Below are 24012 nucleotides of genomic sequence, written 5' to 3'. Positions count from 1 at the left end.
CGGCCCAGCGGGTGAGTCCCGGCCGCCGGAGCAGGTCGGTCCCGCCGCACGGGAGGCTTCGCTGGGGACGGCGCCCCGGGGGTCGCCGGGTGCGGGCGGGGGGCGCACAGTGGCCCCGCGGCCGCGTTCGGGGGTGCAGCATCGCCGCGGGGCGGGCAGGGCTGGGGCTTTCCCTCTTCTCTGCTCTTTAGGAACTTGCGGTGATTTTGGCCAGGGTAGAGGAGATTTCCCTCGCGGTGGCCGCCGTGGACTGCGCGGAGCTGGCCCGGCTGGAGGCGCGGTGAGCTCCCCGTGGATGGGCTGGCTCTGCCCACGGCAGTAGGCGGACAGTCCGGGGTTGGATGGGAGAGGAAAGTTAGGGGCCAAAGTCCCTGGTGCCAGTTCATCTCTAAAGGTGCTCCTGCCGTGGGCAGACCTGCTGGAGCGGGGCCCGGAGCCCGCGGGTGTCCGCAGGCAGCCCCTGGGGCCGGCTGTGCCGCTCTGCCCGCTCGGCTGGCGCTGACCTGCGGCTCCAAACACACCGCCCTGGGAAACCTGGGCCGTGGCTCCAGCACGGGAAACTGCCCAGGCACTCTTTCCAACTCTGTCTATAAAAAGTGCTGGAACAACTTGTTTCTAGCAGGACTTTTTACATAAATTGAAGGGAAACCACTTTGTTTTCCAGTAATTGAGACAGCAGTTCACCTTCAGTGGGTTCTCAAAGAGCTGGGGTTCTTGTAAGGTTGTGCTGGAGGCACCGGTGCCTCAGGATGATGTTACTGCTGGGAACTTCCAGGCTCTGGACCGAGCTGCAGAACTGGCACGTTTGTACAAAAACACTTTTTAAAATGATGCATTGAGCTCTCAGAAGACAGCAGATTCTTTTTCCCAGTCTCGTGTGTTTTTATGGTCTGCATTGAAGCCCATCTCAGCTTCTCCTTGAAGAAGGCTCCTGTGGCTATTGCAGCTAGCTGTGGGCAATGACAAGTCTATTTTTAAACTTTCATTTTTCTTTTGTTTCCTGTAATACGATCTTCGCTCTGATCCTTATACTCATCTTCAGAGGGATGGTGCTGACCTGGAATGCAGCAGGCACTTTGCAAATACTCTCCGAGCCTTGTCCTTGAAGGGCTGGAACTGTTTGAAGAGTGCTGGGGTGCCTTGCAATTGAAATGGGAAAGCTGGAGTCCTGGCTGTGGAGAGCTCTCAAGTGCATGGCTGGGGCCTTTGATGGCCGAAACTTTTTTTTTGAGGAGGATCTGTTTTAAGGGAACAAAAAGTTCCTGTATGCCCTGTGCTCTCCCCAGGAGGTGTTAAGTGTGTGCAGTGGTTTCAGAGGTTTGCCTTCCCTCAGGATTTGTTTGCTGGGATAAGACCTGCATTCCTGTTTCAGGGGGCGGGTGTGTGCTCCTTGCCCAGTGGCACAGGGCTGGGGAGTAGTTCCTAACTCTAACTCTGCCTGTTTGTCTTCTCGCACTGAGTCAGAGCTGTTTTGTTCTGTCTTCATCTTGGGATGCACTTTAAGGTCTGTTGCTGTGACTTAGTTCACGCCTCAACCTCCTCAGTTTGTAAATAGTCAGCTCTTACAGGCCTAAATCATGATTAGGACAGAATTATATCAGGTGAGGCTGTTATTTAAATGAAACAGCTTGAGGGGAAAAAAAAAAACCTTATATGTTTTTACTTTTAAGTCTTAAAATGTATCTCAAAGTTTCAGGCTGGGAAAGGGAAATCCTACTGACCTGGTGCTGATGATGTTTCCAGAGGTGTTGCTGATATTCTATGTCTAACTTCCACTGCCCAGGAACCATTGTTCACTGTTTTTTTATGATTTATTAGGTAATAAATTTAGAAAATTATTTATTCAAAAAATATTTTAGTTTCAGAGCTGTTGAATTTGTTGCCTCATGTTTATACTCTGTAGCAATTAGGATGGCTGTGTTAGTTACTGACAAAATTTTGGCCAGTGTGTGCAGAGGTTCAGCCTCGCCCTCCATGGGCACCACTCAGAAAGTGATTTTGGCCATATCGTGTTCCTGGAGCTTGCAATTCAACACACTTAAGAGGCATGAGAATTTTATTGTATGCCCTAGCAGCTGAATATTTGATATTCTGGGGATTGTTCACGCTCTTCTCTGAACACGTATGAAATTGGTTGCATTTTTTCTGCTGAGGTGACCTGCTAAAGATCACCTCTACAGCTGAGGAGCAAGATCCTTTTGCAGGAGAATGCAAGTGTGTGGAGAAGCTGAGGTGAAAGGGGAGGGCTAAATATAGCCATTTCCTGCAGAACTTATCTGCTTTTGAGGCTGGCTTTCCAAATGGAACTGGTGTCTTCCAAGCCCTCAGTGAGGGTAGGAAGAGAACATGGGCGGGGGAAAGAACACCCGTGGGGTGTTGTGAGTGGGTTGTGTTTGTGGTTTTTGTTTTTTCCAGCCAGCTGGTACTCTGAAGTCATGCTTAAATTTAATGAAAGCCCGATGCTAAAATAGGATCTAGGGACAGCCGTTGTGAAATAATTAGGCACCCGTTCAGCCCTTCTTGTCCCTGCCAAAAAAAAGCTACTTGAATTCATTTACATTCTTGGTACTGGAACTCTCAAATGGGCATCTTGATACCTGCTCTAGTGTGTATAAACAGGGTAAAAACTCGTCACACTCACCTGTGCAGCTGTCAGGAGCTAGGGCAGGTTGCAGTGGTGGTATTGAAGATTGCTGAGTGCCTCTGTGTATGAGGATTCACAGGTATCACCGGGGTGGATGGCAGGCTGGCCTCAGCCAGGGTGGGCAGTGGATTAGGGGATGGATTAGTTACTTCAGTACCTGAGGGTAGTCATGACTGGGACTTCAAGGGCATCTTAGTTACAGAGGTATCTGATGCTGTCAAAATCCTCATCTTGAGCACTGCTGTGGGCAAGATCTGTGGCCACATGTTGGGGGTGTAAGGCATTTATATCCTGTACATACCTGTACGTATCTGTAAAAATCAGGAATGACGGTGTTTTCTAGCAGTGTTGGAAAGCTGAATTCACATGTGTTTGAAAACTGTTTTGGATCACAAATTTATAAAGTGTTGTTGACTACAAAATGTATGGAATTCCATTGAAATGCTTTCAAGAAATTCCTTTTTTTTCCCTACTGTGTTTGCAGCCAAAACATGATTTTTGAGTAGAGCTTTCAAAAGTGTAGAAGTGCAGTCCAATTACAGTAAGTGGTTGTAGTGCAGTAGTTTTCTGTGTTACATTGGACCATGAGTTTGCACATGACCCAATCTCAGGTGATGGTAATCCTCTCCTTAACGTGTGGTCTTCTGAAATTGTGTGTACAGTGCTCACAGGTTCCTGTTTCAGTGATCTGCATCTGTAGATTGAGGTTGTTCAGAACACTCTCGAATTTCTGCTAAGAAGATCCACAGAGAACGAACTGCACTTACAAGTAGAGTTTAAGCTCACCTTTGCCATGAGCTGCCTGGTTTTCCTGTTTTCTGGAAGGGATGTGAGGAGTGTGTCTGTGCTGCCTGTGCAGTGAGTACACAGCTATTCCTTAGGTGGGAGATGGCAGCACTGCAGTTCAGCAGTGCTGTTCCCCTGGAAGGCCAGAGCAGACCTCATCTGCTCCTGCATGCTCAGCGTCAGGTGCTGCATCAGTGTGCCAGGTGGTGCAGATCCCTCTTCAGCAGGGCTCTTCTGAGGTGTCCTTGCCTTTCAGGCAGTGCCTCACCTTGCTGCCTGCCCCAGCGCTGGCCGTGCTGGTCACTGTGCCCGGCCCAGGGCTTCTTGGACACAGGATTCTGCCAGCTCTGCTGAGGACGTGCTTTGCATTCCTTATGCCTGCAAATCGGTGTTCCACCAGCTCTGAAACACCTCTCCACCCCCAGATCGAGGTCCCTTATCCCAAGGGATGCAGTTCTGTTGGAGTACAAAGGCATTGTAAGTCCCTGACCAACTGGGAAATCAGTGTCCTTCAGCTCCACAGTTTGTTCAAGCTTGGGTCGTGTTTTGGTTTTACAGGACATTGGCTCAGGCTGGTTTTGCAAGGCTGGGTGAGATGGTGTGTAAATAAACTGACTTGCTAAGGGGAGAAATGCTTGAAAGGAAATACTGGAAAGAACTTAAAGTCACAATTGATGTAGGTAAATGGGAAGGGATGATTTTTGGTAATTCCTTGTTATGTAAGGAATGGGTAATACCGGGGTTATCAATTGTCAGCAGCTTTAAAATGAAAACCAATAGTTTTTGTGTGGTGCCTGTTAAAGCTGTAGATTGATTGCAGTGGGATATTCAGGAGACTTATTCTTATTTTGCAGGACAGTTGGATCTGTTGGTAGGACTGTGGTGGGGGGCCAGTAAATGCAGTTATGGGCTTGGGAATTTACCTCTGACTGGGAGCCGTGGGGTTGGGGGCAAAGGAGGGTGGAAGAATCACCCTCTTATGCTGTGTCCTTTTGCTTTTTCCTGAGCATCTGTTCCTGGCCTGTTCTGTAGTCAGGTTGTTGCTGGTTAGGGGTGTGTGTTGTTGGTTGTTCCTCCCTTTGGTGTGCAGAGGCAGGTGAGTGGTTCTCACCCCACAAGTCCTGCTGTCGCTGCATCTCCCCTTCTGAAACACTCCTGGAGCGTCAGACCAAGTCTCTGTTCCCTGCCTGTGATGCTGCTGGAAAGATGGCTCTGAAAATGTCTGGAGCTTGTTGTAGAGTAACTCCAGCTGCTTTAGGGAAAGGAAGAAAAGCTTGTTAAAACCAAGACCTCCAGTTTGGTGATTGTCCAAGGCTGCCTTTGGAGTCATTTGTGTTGTCTGGAATAACCAAGATGGAGATAGAAGATTGTGAGGGGGAACACCAAAAGCTGTTATCTGGGCCTTTTTACAGAAGATGTGTTGCTGCAACACTTAACCTTCTGTGCTGAGTGCCTGGAATGTTCCTTCTCAGAATGCTGAAGCTGGTCATCCTGTTGAATGGAAGCCGGTAGGAGGACTTGTTCCTTGTCTTGCAGAGCAGTTGTAGAGAGCTGTGCTCACTGGATGTCAGGACTTTCTTGTTCTGACTGCAAACCTTACCTCTGCTAATGAGCTGCAGAAGAGAGGCCAGCAAACACCTCTTCTAATTGCAGGTCTGCTGTTTGCCTGGCAAGGATCCTGTGACAGCAGGAGCGGGCTGGCAGCCTTCGCCGGCCGCCTTTGGCTGTGTGGATAGCTTGGAGGCTAGAGGTGGCTTCCCTTTGAAGTCCTGGAAGCTGCTGATCCCTGCTTTCAGGGATCCCTGTGCCTCAGCAGGCCCCTCCAGCCCTCCCCCCGAATGCCTTGGGGTTCCTGCCTCAGTGGTTTGAGGCACTTGGGGCTGTGGCTGCACAGTGCTGCTAATGGCAGGGGAGTAAGCAGTCCTGCTTCTCCTTCTCCATGTGCTGTTCTTTTTCCTGTTCTGGCATCTCTGGCCATGTGATACACTGGATAAAGCATTCTTTTGGTTAAGACTTTGTCTGTCTTTGCCAGGTTACTTCTAGCCCGGGTTAATTCCCAGGTTTTTTTCTTGTGCTGGTGCTGCTGTAAGGAGGGATTTCTGAGGGTATGGGTGGCTGAGCAGATGCAGAGGACTGTGAGGTGCCTCGGAGTGTTTGTGAAGGCTGGTGCCTTGCTTGAGTGCAGCATGGCAGTATTTGGTGTGCCTTGGCCTGGTGGGCTGCCGTGCTCCCCTCCCAGGGACAGTTCTGCAGCGTTCCTTGCTGCTGGCTCTGCTGGAGGCAGCAGGATGTGCTCACACTCGCAGTTTTGGTGGTCCCACATGGCTGCCTGCCCTCCCTTCTCTGCAGGGCGGTGGGCAGCGGTGGGCACCCGTCCCTCGAGCTGCCACGCGCGGAGCCGCAGCTGCCCCTGCTGCTCTGCCCCCTGGGCCGGCTGATGTCCTGTGCTGCCAGGTGCTGTGCAATGCCAGGTGGAAGAGATGAGAGCAAAATCTCCCTAGGAACAAATGCAAAATTAAACAAAATGTATGTTTGTATTAGTCAGCCTAAACCAGACTGTGCTATTTAGGGCTCTCCATTGCAATAAACTAGTCTCTTGTATTTGTGTGGGAGGACTGCAACAATTAAACTCATTTTAAGGCTGAATCTTAAAAGTGAAAGCAAAATGAAAAGATAATGCGTTGGTTTAAGAGAATATTAATTGTATCATATTATGTTATAATACTCTTATATTTAAGGAGAGATAGGTGATACACAGGTTGGTTATTGGTAAAAGCTGTGTCCATGCTGCATGGCCATCCTACACATGAAAACACTTCTTGACTTCATAAGGAGTAATATTTATTTTGATTTTTTTAATCCATTAAATTGCAGCACTTACTGCTGCTGGAGAGTAAACTGTCTGCTGCAGCTGCATTTGTGGGTAGCAGCCTGCTAAAACACCGACTTTGATGGCATGGGCTGGGCAAATCCCAGGCTGGAGTGATAAAAAACATAGAGAATAAAAACCTTCTGTTCCCCAGAACCTGCTGAATAGAACTTAAAGACTAACTGGCTGAATTTTTTATATTTACTTTTATAAAAAAGATATAAAAGTATGTGCACAGGATGATGAATGTGACTGGAATGAGTGAAAAAAAAAGAAAAAAGGGACTATTCCAGCTGATTTCAGGATCAGGAGGATGATTTTGCAGTGGAGTTTATGGCAGTCAGTCTTGTAGGATTACACTGTATGCTACTCCTTATTTTCTGTTGTCAGACTGAAAACACGTACAACTTGTAGTGCACCAGTCTTTGTGTTACATTAACGAATTCCAATCTCCTTAGGAGTGAAATATCAGTAAGTTGTGCATTTAAAAAAAGAAGGTTTTTTTAAATTTTACTTCTAAACACTGGCTCAAGTTAAATGATAAGAAAGAGCATTTGAGATGTACCCTTAGTACAAGAAAAAGGTGCTGATCCTTGTGAATTAAAAAAAGAAAACCGCAACAAAATGGAGGGGTGTGTTCTCTTGGTGACTGTGATTACAATAGAAAAAGGAATACTTGGAAAACTTCAGAAATTATTTTCTGGATGTGCATTCTTAAATATTCAGCATTGATCTAAGTAACTTTCATTCCACTTGACCTTTGTTTTTGGACTGAGTTGGAAAACCTGTCTGGACCCTGAGTCTAAATGAAATTCTGATGATGAAAATTGCCATGCAAGCACCTTTTTACTCCACCCGTTTTCCTTCTTAGGGGTGGCTAGGTGTGTATGTGGTGTGGGACCATCTCTGCTTCTCTGTTACTCGGGAGCTGTCCTCCCTGCCAGAGGTAGCACAGCATCTTCCTTTGATGTCCTGTTCCTCTCAGGCAGGGCCCTTTAGCTCGGCTGGGCAGCGCTTTGTGCCCAGACCAGCTCGCAAACACCCGTCTGTGAGAGCAGAGGCACATCTTTGTGGTTAGGATGAAGGTTAAAGCCTTTGAGTCTTGGCTGTCCTCCAGCTTCTTTGCATAATTTGAACCCGTCTCTGTCCAGAAAGAAACATTCAAGTTATTTCAAGTTCCTGGGATAGAAGAAAAAGCTCCACCTGAAGGACTGCTCAGCAACGTGGGCTGTGTTGTCCCCCACCTCCAATGCCCACACCACGTGCTGTGAAGGCTGGGGGGTGGCTGGTGGCTTCCTTGGTCTTTCCTCCACGTCTGCTCTCATGGATCCTGCCCTCGGCTTTTGCTCTGGAGCCTGTGCCCTTCTTAAATCTTAAATTCTTGAACAACTCCTTGGCATGGCTTTTGCTCTCCCACATGAGTTGGTTGTCAGTTGGGCCTTTACAAATGTGCCAGCAATGCCACGTAGACACTTTTGTGTGTGTTTGTAGACCTGGCATGTTTGCATCAGCCTCCCAGAGAATAATCTGGGTAACATGTCCCAGCTTGCTGAAACAATAGGGTGTTTTTTCTGTCTTGGTGTAGGTATTTTACACGTTTGTAAGACTCATGTCATACCTCTAAAGCAAACCTGGGCATGGTTGTTCTGCAAAACCTGTTCTAAAATCTAAACCTATTTATTCCCTTCCCTCCATACAGCTTCCTTATGACACAGGTAATATTTTGAAGAATGAGTGAATCAATATGACTCTTCCTAAATTATGGAAATGAAAACCTAAGCACCATCAGAAGCCTGAAAGAAATATGGTATTTCCATGCCTGATGCAAAAGTGGCATGTTTTAATGACTGGAAAAGTCTTTGACTTAATCTTTTTGGTTGGGATTTGATCCTGAACATTTTTCAGACATCCAAAGAAAATATGTATTGGACTTTCATGTGGAACAGTGTCCAGGATTTTGAAGGAACTTTGTCTTGTTTCTTCATTAGGAAAGCCAGAATGCCATGCAGTGAGGAGCCAGAACAACAAACTGGGTTTTGAAGCTCAGTTTTCTTACACAGTTCCTGGAATCTCTGGTGAGGAATTGGTGTTCCTGAGGCTGCAGTGCAGTTTTATGCCTTTGGTAACAAAGGCTCTGTGAGGAGCAAAACCTGCTTTATTTCCAGTCTGGGGATTTGTAAAACATTGACATGCAGCCCAATTACAATCATGTTGGTTTAGTTCCCAAAGTGGACGCTCTTTATTCTAAAAGAAGCCCTACTGTGTGCAACCAGGAGTATTGAAGGCCCTGAAGTGTTAGTGTTTGAATGGTTTTGGCTTAGCTTTGAAATAAATATCTAGTGGATATGGAGCTCTGGGGAGAGGACTAAAGCAAATGGAAAAGGTGAATGAGCTGGAAGCTGTTCCGCAAGGCTGGGTCCATAGGGCCACAGCAGCACAGCGGCAGATGGAGGCAGAAGAAAGGCATTATGAGAGCTCACTTGTATTTTGAGCCTGATGTGCAGAAGGTGCAATTCAGAGGCTGCTGTTCCTCTACACTGGGCTCTGTCATCATTGTTCTTGCTCTGCAGCATCAGTCCTGTGTGGCCACAGCAAGTTTCCTGTGAGTGCCTGCACTGCTCCCACAAGGAGTAGTGAGAGCCATTCCTGGCAGCTTTGGAAAGACTTCAGTGTTTGTCTCCTGGTACTTGATGGGTCTTTTGAGACCTGAGTGAAAACATCAACAGGTTCCCTTCTTGAAGGCAGAGATTCACAGTTTTTCCTGTCTGTGATGGAAATCTGGAAAGAGGAGCATGTGTGCTTCTTCAGGGGTGTGTGTGCCACAGGGTGACTGAGCAAAACAAACTGGCAAATCCTTTTTTTTCTGGAGAGAGAAGGAGCCTCACACAGAGCTTTTGGCTGCCTCCTGGTAGGAATTCACATGTCTGTGAGCTGAAAGTGGCCCTGGCTCTGGGGCTGCAGGGTTTGTGGGGTGAAGAGCCCCTGTGCTGGGAGTGAAGGCAGTCTCTGCTGCTGGGTCTCCTAAAGGAGAGCTCTGGAGGGCCCAGCTACAGCTACAGGTAACGAGGGGGTTGGTGTGAAAGAGGAACACTCAGGGACTTTGTGGGACAGGGACTCCATCAGAGGAGGGAATGGCAAAGGGCCAGGCACGTGGCCTGGTGTCTCTAACAGAGTAAGTTACTGCTTGTCAGCTTGGTGCTGCTCACCCCTGCACCTGCTTCTTGTTCTGGGAGTGTGGAAGCACATCAGTGAGGTCTTGGGTGGGCTGCCTTGTTCTGGTGAGCACAGCTCACTGCTCGCTGTGCTGCCCCAGCATCGAGGGGTAGGCTCCTTGCTGGCAGGTCAGGAGAAGTGTGATGGCAGAGGATTCTGTGTTTGGCTTGGGGTGGGATGGCATTGAGTAGGGTCCTTGCTGGCAGGTCAGGAGAAGTGTGATGGCAGAGAGGATTCTGTGTTTGGCTTGGGGTGGGATGGCCTCGTCCGAGGAGTTCCCAGTGGTGTCTCACAGGGTGGGGACTGTGGTTTCTACAGCTTTTCCTGGGTAGGCAGCACGAGGGCTCTGCTCCTGGCTCTGGAGGCTGCAGAGCACAGCCCTGTGTTGGGCTGCACTGGCTGGGACCCTCTGGGGGAACTCGGGGTGCCCCAGGGGAGCACGGCTCACCCCGCAAGGTTTGTTCTGAGATGATGGCCAGTGAGGCCCAGAAGGGAAGGAAAACCAAAGCAAAGCCACAAACAGCAGTGACCCAGGCACTGTAAATGAAGTCTCTGAGGGGTTAGTGTGCCAGCAGTGGGAAAGGATACCAAATGTGGGGGTTTTTCTCAGAGTTCTGAAATATTCTTCCAAAAATCTTAGGGCTTTTTTGACATGATTGATCTTGTCTCAGTCCCACAGGTGTCTTTGGTTGTATGTGAAAGAGGGATTCTTCTAAACTTGAGTTAAAAAAGCATGTTCATTAAAAACTGAATGTTGGACAAGCCAAAAACACTTGCATGACATAATTGTTTGAAAGATGTCTGTGAGTGTGTTAGCTGACAGCTTGGTGCAGCTTGCAGGTTTTACCCAGCTTATTCTTAGGACCACAGCCGAAGAAAAAAATTGCTTAGTGTGTTACCTTCTTTTTGTGAGGCAATTATGGGTCAAGAGGCCACAGTAGCTACTGTGTCAAGAAGCAAACCAAGGCCAAGGAAACAGGCTCATGTGGCCAATATGAGTTAAAGCTGAGCATGAAGGTGGGTTTTCTGGTGTAACAGTTGGTCAGTTCCCTGAGACACCAAGGAAATACTTGAGTATCTGATCTTAAAGGGAGCTTCTGTTGATTCTCTGATCTTGAAAGGCTACTTTCTTACAAAACAAACAAACAAAAAACCCACAAAGAACATGTCTTCTCTGTTAAAGTAATTTAAAATGTTTAAATACAGTAAGGAAGGAACATAGTAAATATTTTCCATTTAAAACATGCAAAAAATAACATCTGATTTTATTCTGAATTAAGAACTAGCAAGCTAGAACTTAAACCTTTTTAGAAAAATTTGAGGAATTCATGAGATTTTCATTGCTGAGCTGACCCTCCTCTGAAGGTCGTGCTGAAATTGGTGGCACCTTCGGGGTTGTGTGTCTGGAGTATAAAAGTTAAAATTACTTTAAATGGCTGAATTGTTTTGGGTTTAATTTAATTTGTGTTTTTGTTTACTTGTTTTTCATAAAAACCCACAGTAAATGCTAAATAAAGTTTGTTAAGTGCTCAGCCCAGCTGCATCATGAGGAGGGTTTAAAGGTGATTAAGCACTCCCTCCCAGTCTGACAAGTCAGAGATTTTTTAGAGAGCGTTTCACATCTTGCACGCTGTCGTGGCAGTGTGGGGGCCGTGCACAGGGACTCTCAAAAGCAGCAAAGCTGATCCATGGGCTGAGAAACAGGGTGCTCTTGTCTCCCCTGCCCAGCTCACCCAGACAAGCCCACCTTGCTGGCTCAGGAGCTGCAGGTCCTGTGTCATTGGGCTGGTAATAGGGCCTTAGTGGCAAAAGGCCTTGATAATTTTTCTTGCATAATTAGCACAGTCAGGCCACTGTAAGCTTGTTTTCCAGTTAAAAATAAACTTTAAAATATTGTATTTATAAGAGGGAATAATCAAAACAGATTTGTCCTTTTCTATAAGAAATGGTGACTGAAGTTTGGTTGTTGGAGTAGAGTGATGGAGAGGGAAATAGTCTTTAAAGACTGCATTTAGCTAGTCTTAACAGGATGTCTTAGAGAAGAACAGAAATAAGTGCAAAATCAGATCTAGAACTGGTTATTTAAATGGTACTCAACTTCCTAACTTAAATCACCTTGATCAACTTGGAAGCATTTAAATACACACCAAAACCTGAAATGGGTATTCCACCCGTACAAATGTAAAATGTAAATGCTGTTTTGAAAATTTCAGGTAACCAGCTAAAATTCCAAGTGTGTGGGTTGTAGGGGGATTTTTTGTTTGTTTTAAACCTGGAGTTTTGAATCATTATGCTCACACAATTACTCAGTTTGACTTATTTTTCATTTCTGTAGCTGTTTTTTTCCTGGTATTAGTCCAAATAAGGTTCCATCCCAAGTACATCGCTGCTCAGGTGGAGTGAAATCCTCCACATAGTGCTGAGGTCAGTCAGTGTGGTGTTCCTTGCTGGGAGCAGCTCGTGCAGCCGGGCTGGATTTTCGGGTGGCCAGGGATTGCTTTCTCCCCGGGAGCCGTGCAGACCTGCAGAGAGCTCTGGCTTGTCCAGCCCTTCCTAGAATTGCCAGTTTGGCAACTCTGCCCCTGGGAAGTCTACCACAGAATTATTTTGAAGCTGTTTGATTTCTTTGCAGCACTGCTGTGGGAACTCAGTGTTTCTGGCTTTGTTTTGTGGCGTGTTCTGCCTGCTCTGAGCTGGTGCTGCTGGTACCTCTGTCATGGTGCAGTGACATCTCAGGTCTTTGCATGGGTGACAACAGAGCTGTTCAAACATCTCCCACCCTCCCCTCCTCACCTGGTGGCAGGTGAGCTGAGGCTGTGTAGATATGGTCAAATACAGTCCATGGAGCAGACTCTCTGCTTGGAATTTGTGTTCCCAGCAGTTTGCAGACAGGACCTGCCTTGTGCTGCAGGCTTACCTGTGGTGCTGAGAGGAGCCTGTCTGCCCCTGGGTGTATGGAGGTGGGACAGTGGCAGGACTCCAGAGCAAGGCAGCAGAGCACTGAGTGCTGCAGGGACATGTGGGGTTTATTGCTGCTGGAGGAGGTAATGTACACTTGCAGGTCCAAAACCAGGTGTCTCTGAGCAGCTGCAGGCAAGGAGTCATCTCTTAGCACAGTTCTTAGCTAAAACTCTGTTGTTAGTAGTAGGGTTTCTTGCAGCAGTGTGTTTGTATCAGTAGGTCAGGTTTAACTGGTGTCCAGCAACTCTTGTCTTCCCCAGATGATCACTTGGAGGAACTTGGAGTGAGTGGAAATGATCATGGTGTTATGAATGGGTACAGAAAAAGAGATGAAATCACAGTGCTCTTCTTGGTTAAGTGGTTTTGCCGTGTAACATCTGTAAGTAGCTACAGTTCAGTTTCCTGCATGCTCATGAAATGGGTATTGGAGAATGTTGCTGCAGTGCTCTTGGAATTCAGGGAAATCCTAGGCAGAGCAGATTCTGTTTGACTGCACAAATTCTCTTCATGGGAAACAAACCCCACCAACAACCAAGTTCACACAATAGCAACTCACTGGTTTTAGCTTCAAATTCTGCTAGGCCAGGTTGTGATTATCTTTGCTTTGGGAAGCCGTGAGGAATGTTAGATGTTCTGTCCTGAAAATGGGGATGGGACATGCAGGATGTCCTTGCCATCAGACCACAGCGGGACACGTCAGCCCAAAGCTCTGGTACAAAGGAACTTGGTCTTGTCTGTGTTTGTGGTGAATGTTCCCAGACAAAGGGCTGTGCAGATCAGTAGGGGTGACTTCTGTTTTTACTAGCCCACACTGTCGAGTGACTTCACATTATTCAGTCAGTTCTGGGGGTTTTGGAGATGATTTAGTAATTCCTGTTTCTTTCAGCCTACTGTCAGAAAAGTAATGTATTAAAAGCATTGCTAGAGAATTTGTTTATTCAGCTCAGATCTGCTGTTTGCTGGCAGTGCTGAGCTTCCTTTGGAGTGCCTGGCTGCTGCAGGGCAGGCTGGGGACCCACGGGGATGGGCTGGGAGGGCTGGGTGTCACTGCTGCTGAGTACCATTGCTGTGAGCTAATCCTGCTTTTCAGAGGGGAAATGGCTAATATGTGAGTAGGTGCCTTGTGAACAAGCAACAGCTGGGTGCAAAGAAAAAATCTGCTAAAACATGACTAATTTCTGAGTGTTGCATAGAGTTTCTGTCTGTATTCAGCAGCAAATTACCATTTAGAGCTTATGCTGCTGTTGCTTCACTGGAGTTGGCATGAGCTGTGTGTTTGAACTGGTGGTCATTGCTATGAGACTGTCAAAGCATTGGGACAATGTGGGGGTTGGCTCTCTGTCCTTCCACTTGCAACACGGCCGATTCCGTTCAACAAGAACTATTTTAATTGGGTTCCACTCTGTGTTATGTTAAAACTCTGATGCTAGGCACAGAAACCCGTGACACTTGTTTTGTTTGTTCCTGAAAACATACACTTCATTCTGCTTTGGCCATTCAAATTGGTTTTACATGATTGTCAGCTGAAAATAATCCTGCGATTGGCAGCAGCACGGCAGCTTCCTGCAGCCCGGGAGCAGCAGTGGGTAACTCGGCCAGGGAGCTGGGAAATGAAAATTCCTGCTCTGAGAGCGTTGGTTGCTTAGCAGGCAGCGGTGTGGCCCTGGGGAAGGGCTGTCCCAGCAGCCAGGCTGGCCTTGGCAGGCAGCTCCATGTGCTGGGTGCTCTGGGACAGCGGAGCCGCGGCTCCCTGGAGAACATCTCGGCCACCATCGGCCAGCGCCGCTGTCCCTGGGCTGGGAGCAGCTCTGCGTGAGGCCGGGGACAGGAGAGCTTGGCTGGTGAGCCTGGGGTGCCTAACTGCACTGGGATGGATGGTTAGAAAATAACCAGTAGTCATGGCTTGTGTTAATTAACTACTAAGAGTTAAATAAATGTTGTTGGAAAAACTAGTCTGTGTTTATTTGGCATGTCTCTCTCCAGCTGAGGCTGGTGCTAGTTGGTACACGCTCCACTGCTGAGCCTGTCTGCAGCGTGGTTTTATGTTTTCCATCTGTATTGATTTTCATGATTCATTGACCATGATCTAAGCAAAAAGTGCACTTAAATGGCACTGGAGACAGCTGTCTGTTAAAGGAGGACCTTTATGTAGTCTGAAATGGCGCCAGGTTTTCCTTCCATTACTTTATCAAGTAACACACACCAGTAATATTCTTTGTTTAATTTCCTTTTCTAGGTCACTGGTATGTCACCTCTCTTTTGTGTAAGGAGCAGATGGTAAATTCTTACTCTAAACTTTCCTATTGGTATTGCTCCTGTTATTTTTCTGATAATCATTGGAGGTCATTCTGAAATGGAAGGGGCCTTAGGTTGTACTTGGGAGTCTCTGTGAAGGACTCAGTTCTTCTCCCTGTGGAGCTGTTTTGGAAGAGACATGTAGGAAGTTCAGATAAAAGCAGAAACATATAAAGCTTGGGAAGCTGATGTGTAGCTTTTTCCAGTTATAATCTGTCTCTCTTTGTATTGCAAGCTGAAGTTCCAGATGTTGTTTTGGCTTGGAGATAGTGGGTCGGGGAAAAATAAGCATTCTAATGTTAACAGAGTCAGCTTGTCTGGATCTGAGCTGACAGGAAAAGGGAGAGATAAAACCTTCAGTAGTGGTGTAAGCAGTGCTGAAGGGCCAGGGTGGCTGTCCCTGGACAGTGCCAGCCGTGGGAGCCGACAGCTGCCGGGCTGGGGCCACGCTCAGACACTGAACGTGCTCCTCCCTTCCGTGGGGAGCAGCGGGCTTGCTTCGGGTGTGCATCCCCCCTTTTCCTGTTAAAAGTTAATTCTTACCCCTCTTGGCGTCCTGCTTGCCCTCAGCTGCTGCCTCTGGCTTTTGGGGGATGCAGAGCTGAGGTGAAGGCCAGACATGCTTGTGGGGTCAGGTGGTTCGATGGCTCTTACCTGCATCGGGCCTCTGTCTTGGAGCAGTGCGCTTTTTGAATCCTGTCCCTGCCAGGAGCTCCATTTATTGTGAGAGTGGTTTGGGCATGTGCATGCTGGACTTCTTCTGGAGGAGACTAAGCTGCAGGCTCTGTTCCTGGTGTATGGCTCCATCCTGAAAGATGGGCTTCAGGTTCTCAGCCTCTTCTGGGCAGCTCGGAGCCATACGTGGTAGCACCTTCCAGTGAGGGGACCAAGGGCAATCCACTCTGAAGTCCGAGTGCTGAAATGCATTTTAGGAGTACATGTGGTGGCCAGAAAGGGGATTTCCTGGATTAGTCTTGGGTTATATGTATAATAGTCTACTCATTTTCTGTGTTCTATTAAGTGCATAAATATACTGTGTCCTATGTCTCTTACATACCTGTTTGTCCTGTCAGGCTTATTTCTAAAATGTATGAGCAGATTATTTTTAATTAATCGCTGAAGTTCTGCTGACTTCCTTCTTAATCTTTGCTTTTTTCCCCTCTTTCATTACTGAGTCTAGGAAGTAACAGTTTCAGGTCAATGGCCCAAGCCCATGCCTGTCTTTCCCACTGTGGTGTAGATCCCTCTGGGGCTTTCTGGCCTCGGAGAGCAGTTCTGCTGAGAATGCTCAGCTCACTTGTGTCAATACTGAAAAGCCACAAGGGAATAGTGCTGACACTGACTCATCTGAGGGACAGAGGAGCTGAGATGCTGCAGTCCTCCTGGTGTCTGAAGCCTTGGCTGTTTGCTGCTTAGAGTTGGGATGAACTTGTCTTCATCACTTTGTGTGAGTTAATGGAAAGAGGGAGGGAGGGGAGCTGCTGTGTGTTGGTGTAGCAGAGTACGGGATCCTTGGAGTGTGTACGGTGTTGGCCAGCTGGACATCAGCATAGGCCAGGATTGGAATGGTTTAACCCTTTCTGGCTTTGTTTTTGTCTCAGAAGTGGAAGTATGTGTCTGGAGCTGGCAGGCTCTCCAGCTGTGATCATGTATGTTACCTGACGCCCCAGAAATCCCATCCTTAGGAATTCTATTGGGTTGGGATGTGCAAGACACGTCAGAATAAAGGGCCTGTTGCATGTTCAGTGGAGGAAGATGCAGAGAGGGAATCTGGGTGTGGGAGACTGCTGCTGCCTGGCTTTGTGCTGCTCACATTCCTCACCTGGCCCGCAGGCAGCAGTGGGGTGTCTTGCTCATGTGGTTTGTGACTCAAGCCAAGCCCAGATGTTTTCATGCCCAGTCTGGCCTATTTTTTGAGAATAATTTTGGATGCCTCAGTCCATTTTATTGTGGTTTTCTTAGTGTCTAGTCCAGCCGAAATTCAGATGATTCCTGGCCTAATTGAATGCTCACAGGCAGACATGGCAGCTTCTGCTTTCTCTCTGCAGCTGTGTTCCTGCTAACTTCAGAGCACTCAATTAGAGCCATGCTGGTAAGAACCTGGGGTAGGGTTTTGATGCTGCTTTCTTTTCTTGAATGAAAAGTTTTAGAGCATGAAACCCAGAATCGTCTGTCTTGTGGCTAGAAGATGAGTGAAAACGCTGAAGGTTTCTGTGAAGTCAGATCCGGCCTTGTTGACCAACCTGGTTTTCCATTTCCACTGAGCAGTGAGTGTAGGGACATGGAAACCTTTTTGTACTGACTGTTGGACCTTTTCTTCAGCATTATCTGGCTGACAGGCTGATGACAGCTACTATTCAGAATATCCGAAATTTATTTCCTTGTGCCTATGACAGTGCCTTAGTGCTTTTTGACCCTTTGTAGGAACAGTTTGTATAGCAGGTTATTTGTGGGAAGTACTCAAGTACACTCCTTTAACTTGAGTTTTCCTCTGAGGAAAATGGCTTGATGTTGTTGGAAAAAGAGTGGAATGCTCCCCTGCTCTGTGTGAGCAAGTGCTGCGTTGTGTCCTGTGCAGAATGATCCCTTCCTCCATGACAGCCCATGAGTGAGGAGGGCTGTTGGCCCAAAGCATGTTTGGGTTGTTGCTGTGCTCAGGAGCAGCGGGTGAAGGTGCTCTCAGTGTGTTACACTCAGTCAGGGCTGGCTCCTCTCTGTGGAGATGCTGCACCTGGAGACAGCCGGTGGATGTGTGTCATGAGGTCTCTGGGCTGTGGGTGTGCCTTGTTCCCAGCTGCTGATAGGTGTGCTGCTCTTGGGCAGTCTGGGCACAGCTCCAGAGCCACGCTGGTCCCCAAAGAGACTTGGCCTTTCATTGTGCTTCACATCTGCAGCTGAGTGTGTGTGAGGTCAGCCATGGGAATTGAGCTGTTACACAGGGATGAGACTGCCTGCTTTTGGCTTCTGCAGCAGCAATCCAACCACAAGTGTGTATGAATCTGTGGAATGGTTTTCTGAAGATCTGCAAGTACAGTCAGCTTTGGCAAAGCCACGTGAGATGTGCGAGTTTGACAGCATACAGCTAAATAGATGGAAAGGGAATACTTGAAATGGCTCTGGAAAGAAGTGTCAGAATTGTGTGTAACTGGGATACATTTGGTGTTTGGAGAGATGACCAGGTGCCTGATGGTTGGACTGAGGGGTGCAGAGCAGGCAGTGATGGACAATGGTTGGGACTGTGCTGGGGAACCCCCATACCAGGCTTTGCCCCCATACCAAGGGTTTGCCTGAGAGGTCAAAGTAGACACAGCTGTAACAGCAACTGAGGAATGCCAGGACAAAGTGATTTGTAAAGTTCTCGAGCTGTTTTAGCACACAAGCTTGCATGTTAGATGGATCAGTGTCCCAGGTGAGACTGCCACAGGTAAGATCTGAGCAGAACAGAGACCTGTGGTGGAGGCACTAACTCAGGTAAGAAAGGGCAGACAGCTTGCCAGGTGCTTTGAGGGACAGGATCATGGTGGAGGGAGAGAACAGGGTAAAGCTGTGAACTGCAGCACTGAGGTTAATGTTGCTGATGTGGGAAGAACAGAAATACCACTGGTGGGATCAAGGATGGAGAAAAGCCTGAGCTGGTCTTCATCTTACTGTCTTCTTCAAGTCAGCATTCCCCTTAGTTATGAGTGCCCTTCAGTGTTCCTGGATTTCATGAGGTTCTGTACACCTCTGCTCCCAAGTGTCCCATTTCACAGTGCTAGTGAGAGATGGGAGGCTGTGGAGCACCAGGGCTGGAACAGGACCTGCTTTGTTTGTGTCTTGGATTTAAAAACAGAATAATGTGGCTCTGGCCTGTCCAAACAGGTAAGACCAAACTGTAGAACAGTACTGCTAAAATTCTGGGGTGGCCTATATAATCTCTGAAGATTTTACTTTCTCATGCAGGAGGGTGTTTCCTTCTTCTTGGGATTGCAAATTGCTTTCAGTTTTCTGGACTCCAGAGTAATAGTTAATGAAATTCTCTGATGAGGGGAAATGCTGTTTCATGGCTTGTGCCTATGGAGTGTCAGGAACTGCTGTTCTCAGTCTGGTTGCTCTGTAAATGTTGGTTAATTTTCTTTGACTGGCTGAGGCTAGGAGCAGTTAAGCTGTAAGTGGGGTGCAGAATGAACACCTGACTCTTCCGTGTCCCTTAACCTTTCTGATTTTGTAGCATCCCATCACTCCTGAAGAATGCTGCTCTAATCCCAGCGTAATCCCTCAGCAGTGAGCTGGAGGTGTGAAGCCAGACTCTCCTGTCTCTCCTTGGTACCCCTGCCATGGTACTGTGTTCCTCTGCACCTCTCCTGCTCCTCTCCTGCTCAGGTTTATAGATTTATATGTATACACAATAAAAAAAAAAATATATGTTTATAGTGTTTCCAGCTTTGATGGTTCTGTTTTAATTAGTAGCTGTGTTTGCTGTGTCATGTTGCCATTGTATTATTCTGACAATGCAATGAAATGGATTTAAAAAAAAAAAAAAAAGTTTTGGCTAATTTTTATCAAAATACCCCAAACTGCATTCGGGATAGGGTGCTTGGGCTAAAGGGCAGAAATAGAATATTCTTGTGGTGATGACCCTGTGAAAATAACTCTGGAGGTTCAGGTTTACCCAGGGTAAATCTGCAAAATCTCACTAGGATTATTGATGTACAAATGAGGTCCTCACTGGAGTGAAATACCAACACAGCTGAGGGGTCACCTGGAGAGTGCTGTGGGGCTCACCTCCCTCAGCGTTTGGCTCGGAGTGATCTGGCCTGATAGTGTCAGGGACTGCAAAAAATAGCATTTGCACCTCTCTAGGTCCCTGCATGTGTGAAAACATAGATACTGTAGGGAGATGTTGCTTAATTACTGCATTTGTGGGAACTAGACAGCATTGTTATCTTGCAGCAGGGTGTGCCCCAGTAGGAGATGGTCTCTAAAAGCTGTGCACAACATCAGGCCCAGGCTTCTCTTCCACCCAGAATAAAAAAATGACTATTTAAGATTTGTGAAAAGAAAACCAGGGAAAACCAGGGGGGAAACCACCGCCCCGCCCCCCCCTTTTTTTTTTCCCCTTTTCCCGCCTTTCCTTAAGGGAAAAATAGGACTTTTGTTGGTGATAACCAAACCAAAGATTTGTTTTTGGAAATGTTTGTTTTGGTTGGCTGGAGTGTTCTGCAGAAACTCCGAACAGGCGAGCTATGTAATATTTAACTAGTTACTAAAAAGCATTTGAAAATGATTAGCAGTCAGTGATCTCATTTAGACTGTGAGCTGAGCTGTCTGGGTTTCTGGTTCAGATTGTAACACGGCTCTTGGCAGAGCCATGCTGATTTGGGGAGCAGGGCTGATGCAGGGGCTGATGCAGGGGCTGATGCAGGGGCTGATGCAGGGGCTGATGCAGGGGCTGATGCAGGGACTGATGCAGGGTTGATGCAGGGTTGATGCAGGGACTGATGCAGGGACTGATGCAGGGTTCTGGGGGCTGTGCTCTCACTGTGGGCCGGTAGCTTTGGGGATAGGAGCTGCTCGGGGCCATGGCAGAGTCCTGGTGAGCCTGGCTGGTGCTGGTGCTGTGCCTGGCTGAGCCCTTGCTGTGCCAGGCTGGTGCTGAGCCTTTGCTGTGCCTGGCTGAGCCTTTGCTGTGCCTGGCTGAGCCTTTGCTGTGCCAGGCTGGTGCTGAGCCCTTGCTGTGCACACAGGAGTGGGGCCTCGTGCCTCGTTTTCCCCGTCAGGACAGACCAGGATACGGCAGGAGCAGTGTGTGATGGGCAATCCCACAACGCCTGAGTTGTGTTCCTGCCTGAGCTCCTTCGTCACACACTGCACTGATAACATCTGGAATAAACACACTCCTGCTGGCTGGAGGAATGCAGGCCAAGGCTCAGAGAGGTAGGCTTTGAATAAGTTGAAAGTAAGTCACTGTTACTGGGTGCATTTTGGGTTTGGGTGGCTATTTTAATCCTTTTTACCTAAACTATTTAGGAACAGCTTTTACAAACAATTCCTGGTAATCTCTCAGTTGAAAATATTTGTGTTTTGGCATTTACAGATGATGGATCAGTCCAGGTGTTCTGTTTGGATAGAGTCTGTATCTTCAGTTTTGTGCTGAGATGTGAGAGTACGCTGTCTTTGGAGAGAGAACCATTCCAGGGGGAAGAGTGTGGCAGTCTGTCTGTGCAGGGGTGCTCTCCTTGCCTCCTCAGCCCAGATGAAGTCACCAGACATTGATGGGGATTTCCTCACTTTGTGGCCATCTAGAATGGTCTTGGCAGAGTGGTATTCAAGGTTGTCTGTAGTTATGACTTGTGTCTAGCAGAGAAGTGTCTGAGAAGCTGTGAAGCTGTGTGATGGAGCCTTTTTCCTGTTACAGAATGCAATGTTCCCCGCTGGTAGGAGCTGTGTGCCATGTAAGAATACCTGTGCAGCAAGGAAACGTGTGTAGCATAGTAAAATAACACCTTTGTTTATATGTGAAATGTGTGAGAAGCCACAGTAATTCATGTGTATCTAAGTGTCTTGAGCAGATACCTGTGTGGTGCCTGGGGCACGCTGGTGTGAGGTGAAACCTGAACCTGAGCACTCCCCTGAGTGGCTCATGGGCCTGCAAACCCCTGTGTGTTCATTGTGTGCTGCTTCTCTGCACATCTGCAATTGCACACCTCACTTTGCAGCTGCTCCCAGCGGTGGCAGGCCAGTGAACCCCAGGAGTGACTTAGTGAATGAGGGTTTTTAAGTGATGTTGCTGTATGCAGGCTCTGCAGGGAAGGCTCTTCCATGGGGCAATGCTAATCCTTGATAGCTGGCTCCTGGTGAATTCATTTACCCTGCAAGGCAACAAATGGTATGGACAGATGCACATGTCTTCAAAGGCTCTGGGTAGCTGCAGATGAATTTAAAAGTGTCTGTGCTTGCTTCATTGTTTGAGTAAGCTGTCAGTGGGTTTCCTAAGACCCCTGTACTGATGCAATATCTACACACCTACCTTTGGACTGGGCAAGTGCCTTCTGTGTTCTGCCTCCATGCTGCCCACATGGAATCACTGAATGGCTTGTGTTGCAAAATCTAAGATGACGAGGTCAAACCATTCTTCCAGCAGTGCCAAGGCTACCACTAACCCAATGTGGCACATCCTCACAACTTTTAAATCCCTCCAGGGACGGGGACTCCACCACTGCCCTGGACAGTGCCAAGGCTGGACAACCCTTACCATGAAGGAATTTCCCCCAGTATTCAGCCTGAACCTCCCCTGGTACAGCTTGATGCTGTTTCCTCTTGTCTTGTCCCTGTTCCCTGGGAGCAGGCTGTATTCATTTTTATATGACACTTGTGCTGTGCTACCTTTTCTTTTAAGAACCAAGGGATTGGCTCTTTGTGAGCATGTCAGAGTTACTGACCAGGAGAAACTTGCAGGACCTTTTACTCTGTAGTTGCCTTTCACGTGGTGGTTTTATTCTTACTTAGCAGTGCTGTGATTTTGCTTTGTACAGAGGAAACAGTATCCCATCCTTCACTCTTTCTGTGTTTGTGGTCACTTGAATCTGAGACATTTGATCTTTCTGGGTGGCACTTGGACACGTTTTTGGAGCTGCTAAGCATGGACGTGTGCCTTGTGCATTTTCAGGTTGGTACCAAATGGAGTTGGTGGCTGGCTTCCATCTTCTGAATTCTGGCAACCAAGTTTAGGCCATAAGAAAGGGCTGCCCAAGGTTGTGGCTCTCTGACGCAAGGAATGCCTTTGTGGGGCTGCTGGGGGGTTGTATCTCTTTTTTATGAGCTTCAATTAAAGAACAAGCTGTGAATTATTGCATTTAAATGCACATTTCTCCTTCTGAAGACACAGCTGTGGATGAATTCAGCTCGTGTGTGGTTGATGTGGATGGCACAACTGTGATCCAGTATTATGGATGTTTTCTTTTGATAGGAATCTGGTGAGGTACATGCAAAATATGTACAGCCCTTGGGCTCTTGGCAGGGGGCCACAGGGACTGTCAGCGATATCTGGGTGCTTCTGATCTCATGTGGAACGTCTGAGCTGCTCTCGTGGTTCGTGTTCCCATGTCTGTGTCATATGGAGATGAAATGTAACCTGTAGTTTGTGCAGTAATGGGCTCGCTCCGTCTGCCGCCGTCTGTGCTCGTGGTGGCACTGGGCACTGAAGGCCATTTCCCCACAGCCAGTGCCTGCAGGGCTCCTCGTGGTCTTTAGGGATGGCTGAACTGGTTCCTCTCTCCCCTGTGGCTTCTTGCAGCTGCTGTCCTGACCATCCCTGCACAGAACTTCACCCCACCTTGCTGTCAGGAATGATTTGGCAGGACACAGTTTTCTTAGGAAGAAAGGAGAAAGCAATATTAGCTGTGGAAGTGGAGCAGGGTGGAACGGGCACTGGGGTTTCAGGGTGGGTTTTGCAGTGTTGGGACTTTGACTACAAACTATAAGGATTCTGTCAACTCTGTTACCTGAACCAGTTGTGTGTGTGTGTGTTATGTTGGGTGTCTTCACCAAGTGTTTGATCTGCCTTGTGCTTGGCATATTCATTTGGGCTTCCAGAGCTAGTGTAAAGGACTTCTTTGGAATCCAAAGCTGGCTTTGGAGCAGATGCTGCCCTGCCCAGGAGCCAGGGTCCCTTCCTTGCCTGCACTGCATGGCAGGTTTGTTTGGGAGCTGTCACTTTGAAAGAGACTTCAATCCAGAGCAAGTTCTCGTTTGCCAGTGATAATGTGCTTTAGCGGGAGGAGGTTAAATCCAAATGATCAACTTTTCCCAGTATGTGGCTGAAGCTCAGACACAGCATCCTGTCTGCAGCTCTGCCCTGCGGTGTCCAGTGCTGCTGCACCTGGGGCATGGCATGGGCTGCTGAGATCCCTGCATCCCTCTGTGGGTTTGGGGTGTGGCACAGGGATCCCTGCATCCCTGTGGGGTGTGTCAGGGAGCACTGGATCCTCCACGTGTGTATGGAGCTTGTCATGGAGTGCTGGGATCCTGGATCCCAATCCCGAGCTTTGGGATCCTGGATCCCCCATCCCGAGTGCTGGGATCCTGGATCCCAATCCCGAGCTTTGGGATCCTGGATCCCCCATCCCAAGTGCTGGGATCCTGGATCCCAATCCTGAGCTTTGGGATCCTGGATCCCCCATCCCAAGTGCTGGGATCCTGGATCCCAATCCCGAGCTCTGGGATCCTGGATCCCCAATCCCGAGCTCTGGGATCCTGGATCCCC

General features: G+C 48.0%; 1 protein-coding gene across 3 annotated transcripts in view; it reads left to right on the top strand.

The window, feature by feature from the left end:
• The first annotated feature begins 7 nt into the window (after nucleotides 1-7).
• The window catches only part of ACVR1 (activin A receptor type 1), a 45786-nt gene continuing 21781 nt past the window's right edge, over nucleotides 8-24012 (top strand). Inside the window, exon 1 of one of the 3 annotated variants that reach the window (XM_015635176.2) lies at nucleotides 8-34. Coding sequence is in view for 1 of the 3 variants with exons in the window: in XM_015635175.1 (XP_015490661.1) it covers nucleotides 20560-20684 (125 nt within the window). In the remaining 2 variants the exon portion in view is untranslated. Of the gene's footprint in view, nucleotides 35-260; nucleotides 281-20559; nucleotides 20685-24012 lie in introns of those variants that run through there. The other 2 variants (XM_015635177.3, XM_015635175.1) reach the window with 2 other exon arrangements.

Source organism: Parus major, chromosome 7, assembly GCF_001522545.3.
Source record: "Parus major isolate Abel chromosome 7, Parus_major1.1, whole genome shotgun sequence".
Lineage (NCBI taxonomy): Eukaryota > Metazoa > Chordata > Aves > Passeriformes > Paridae > Parus > Parus major.
This window is presented reverse-complemented; position numbering and strand designations above follow the sequence as displayed.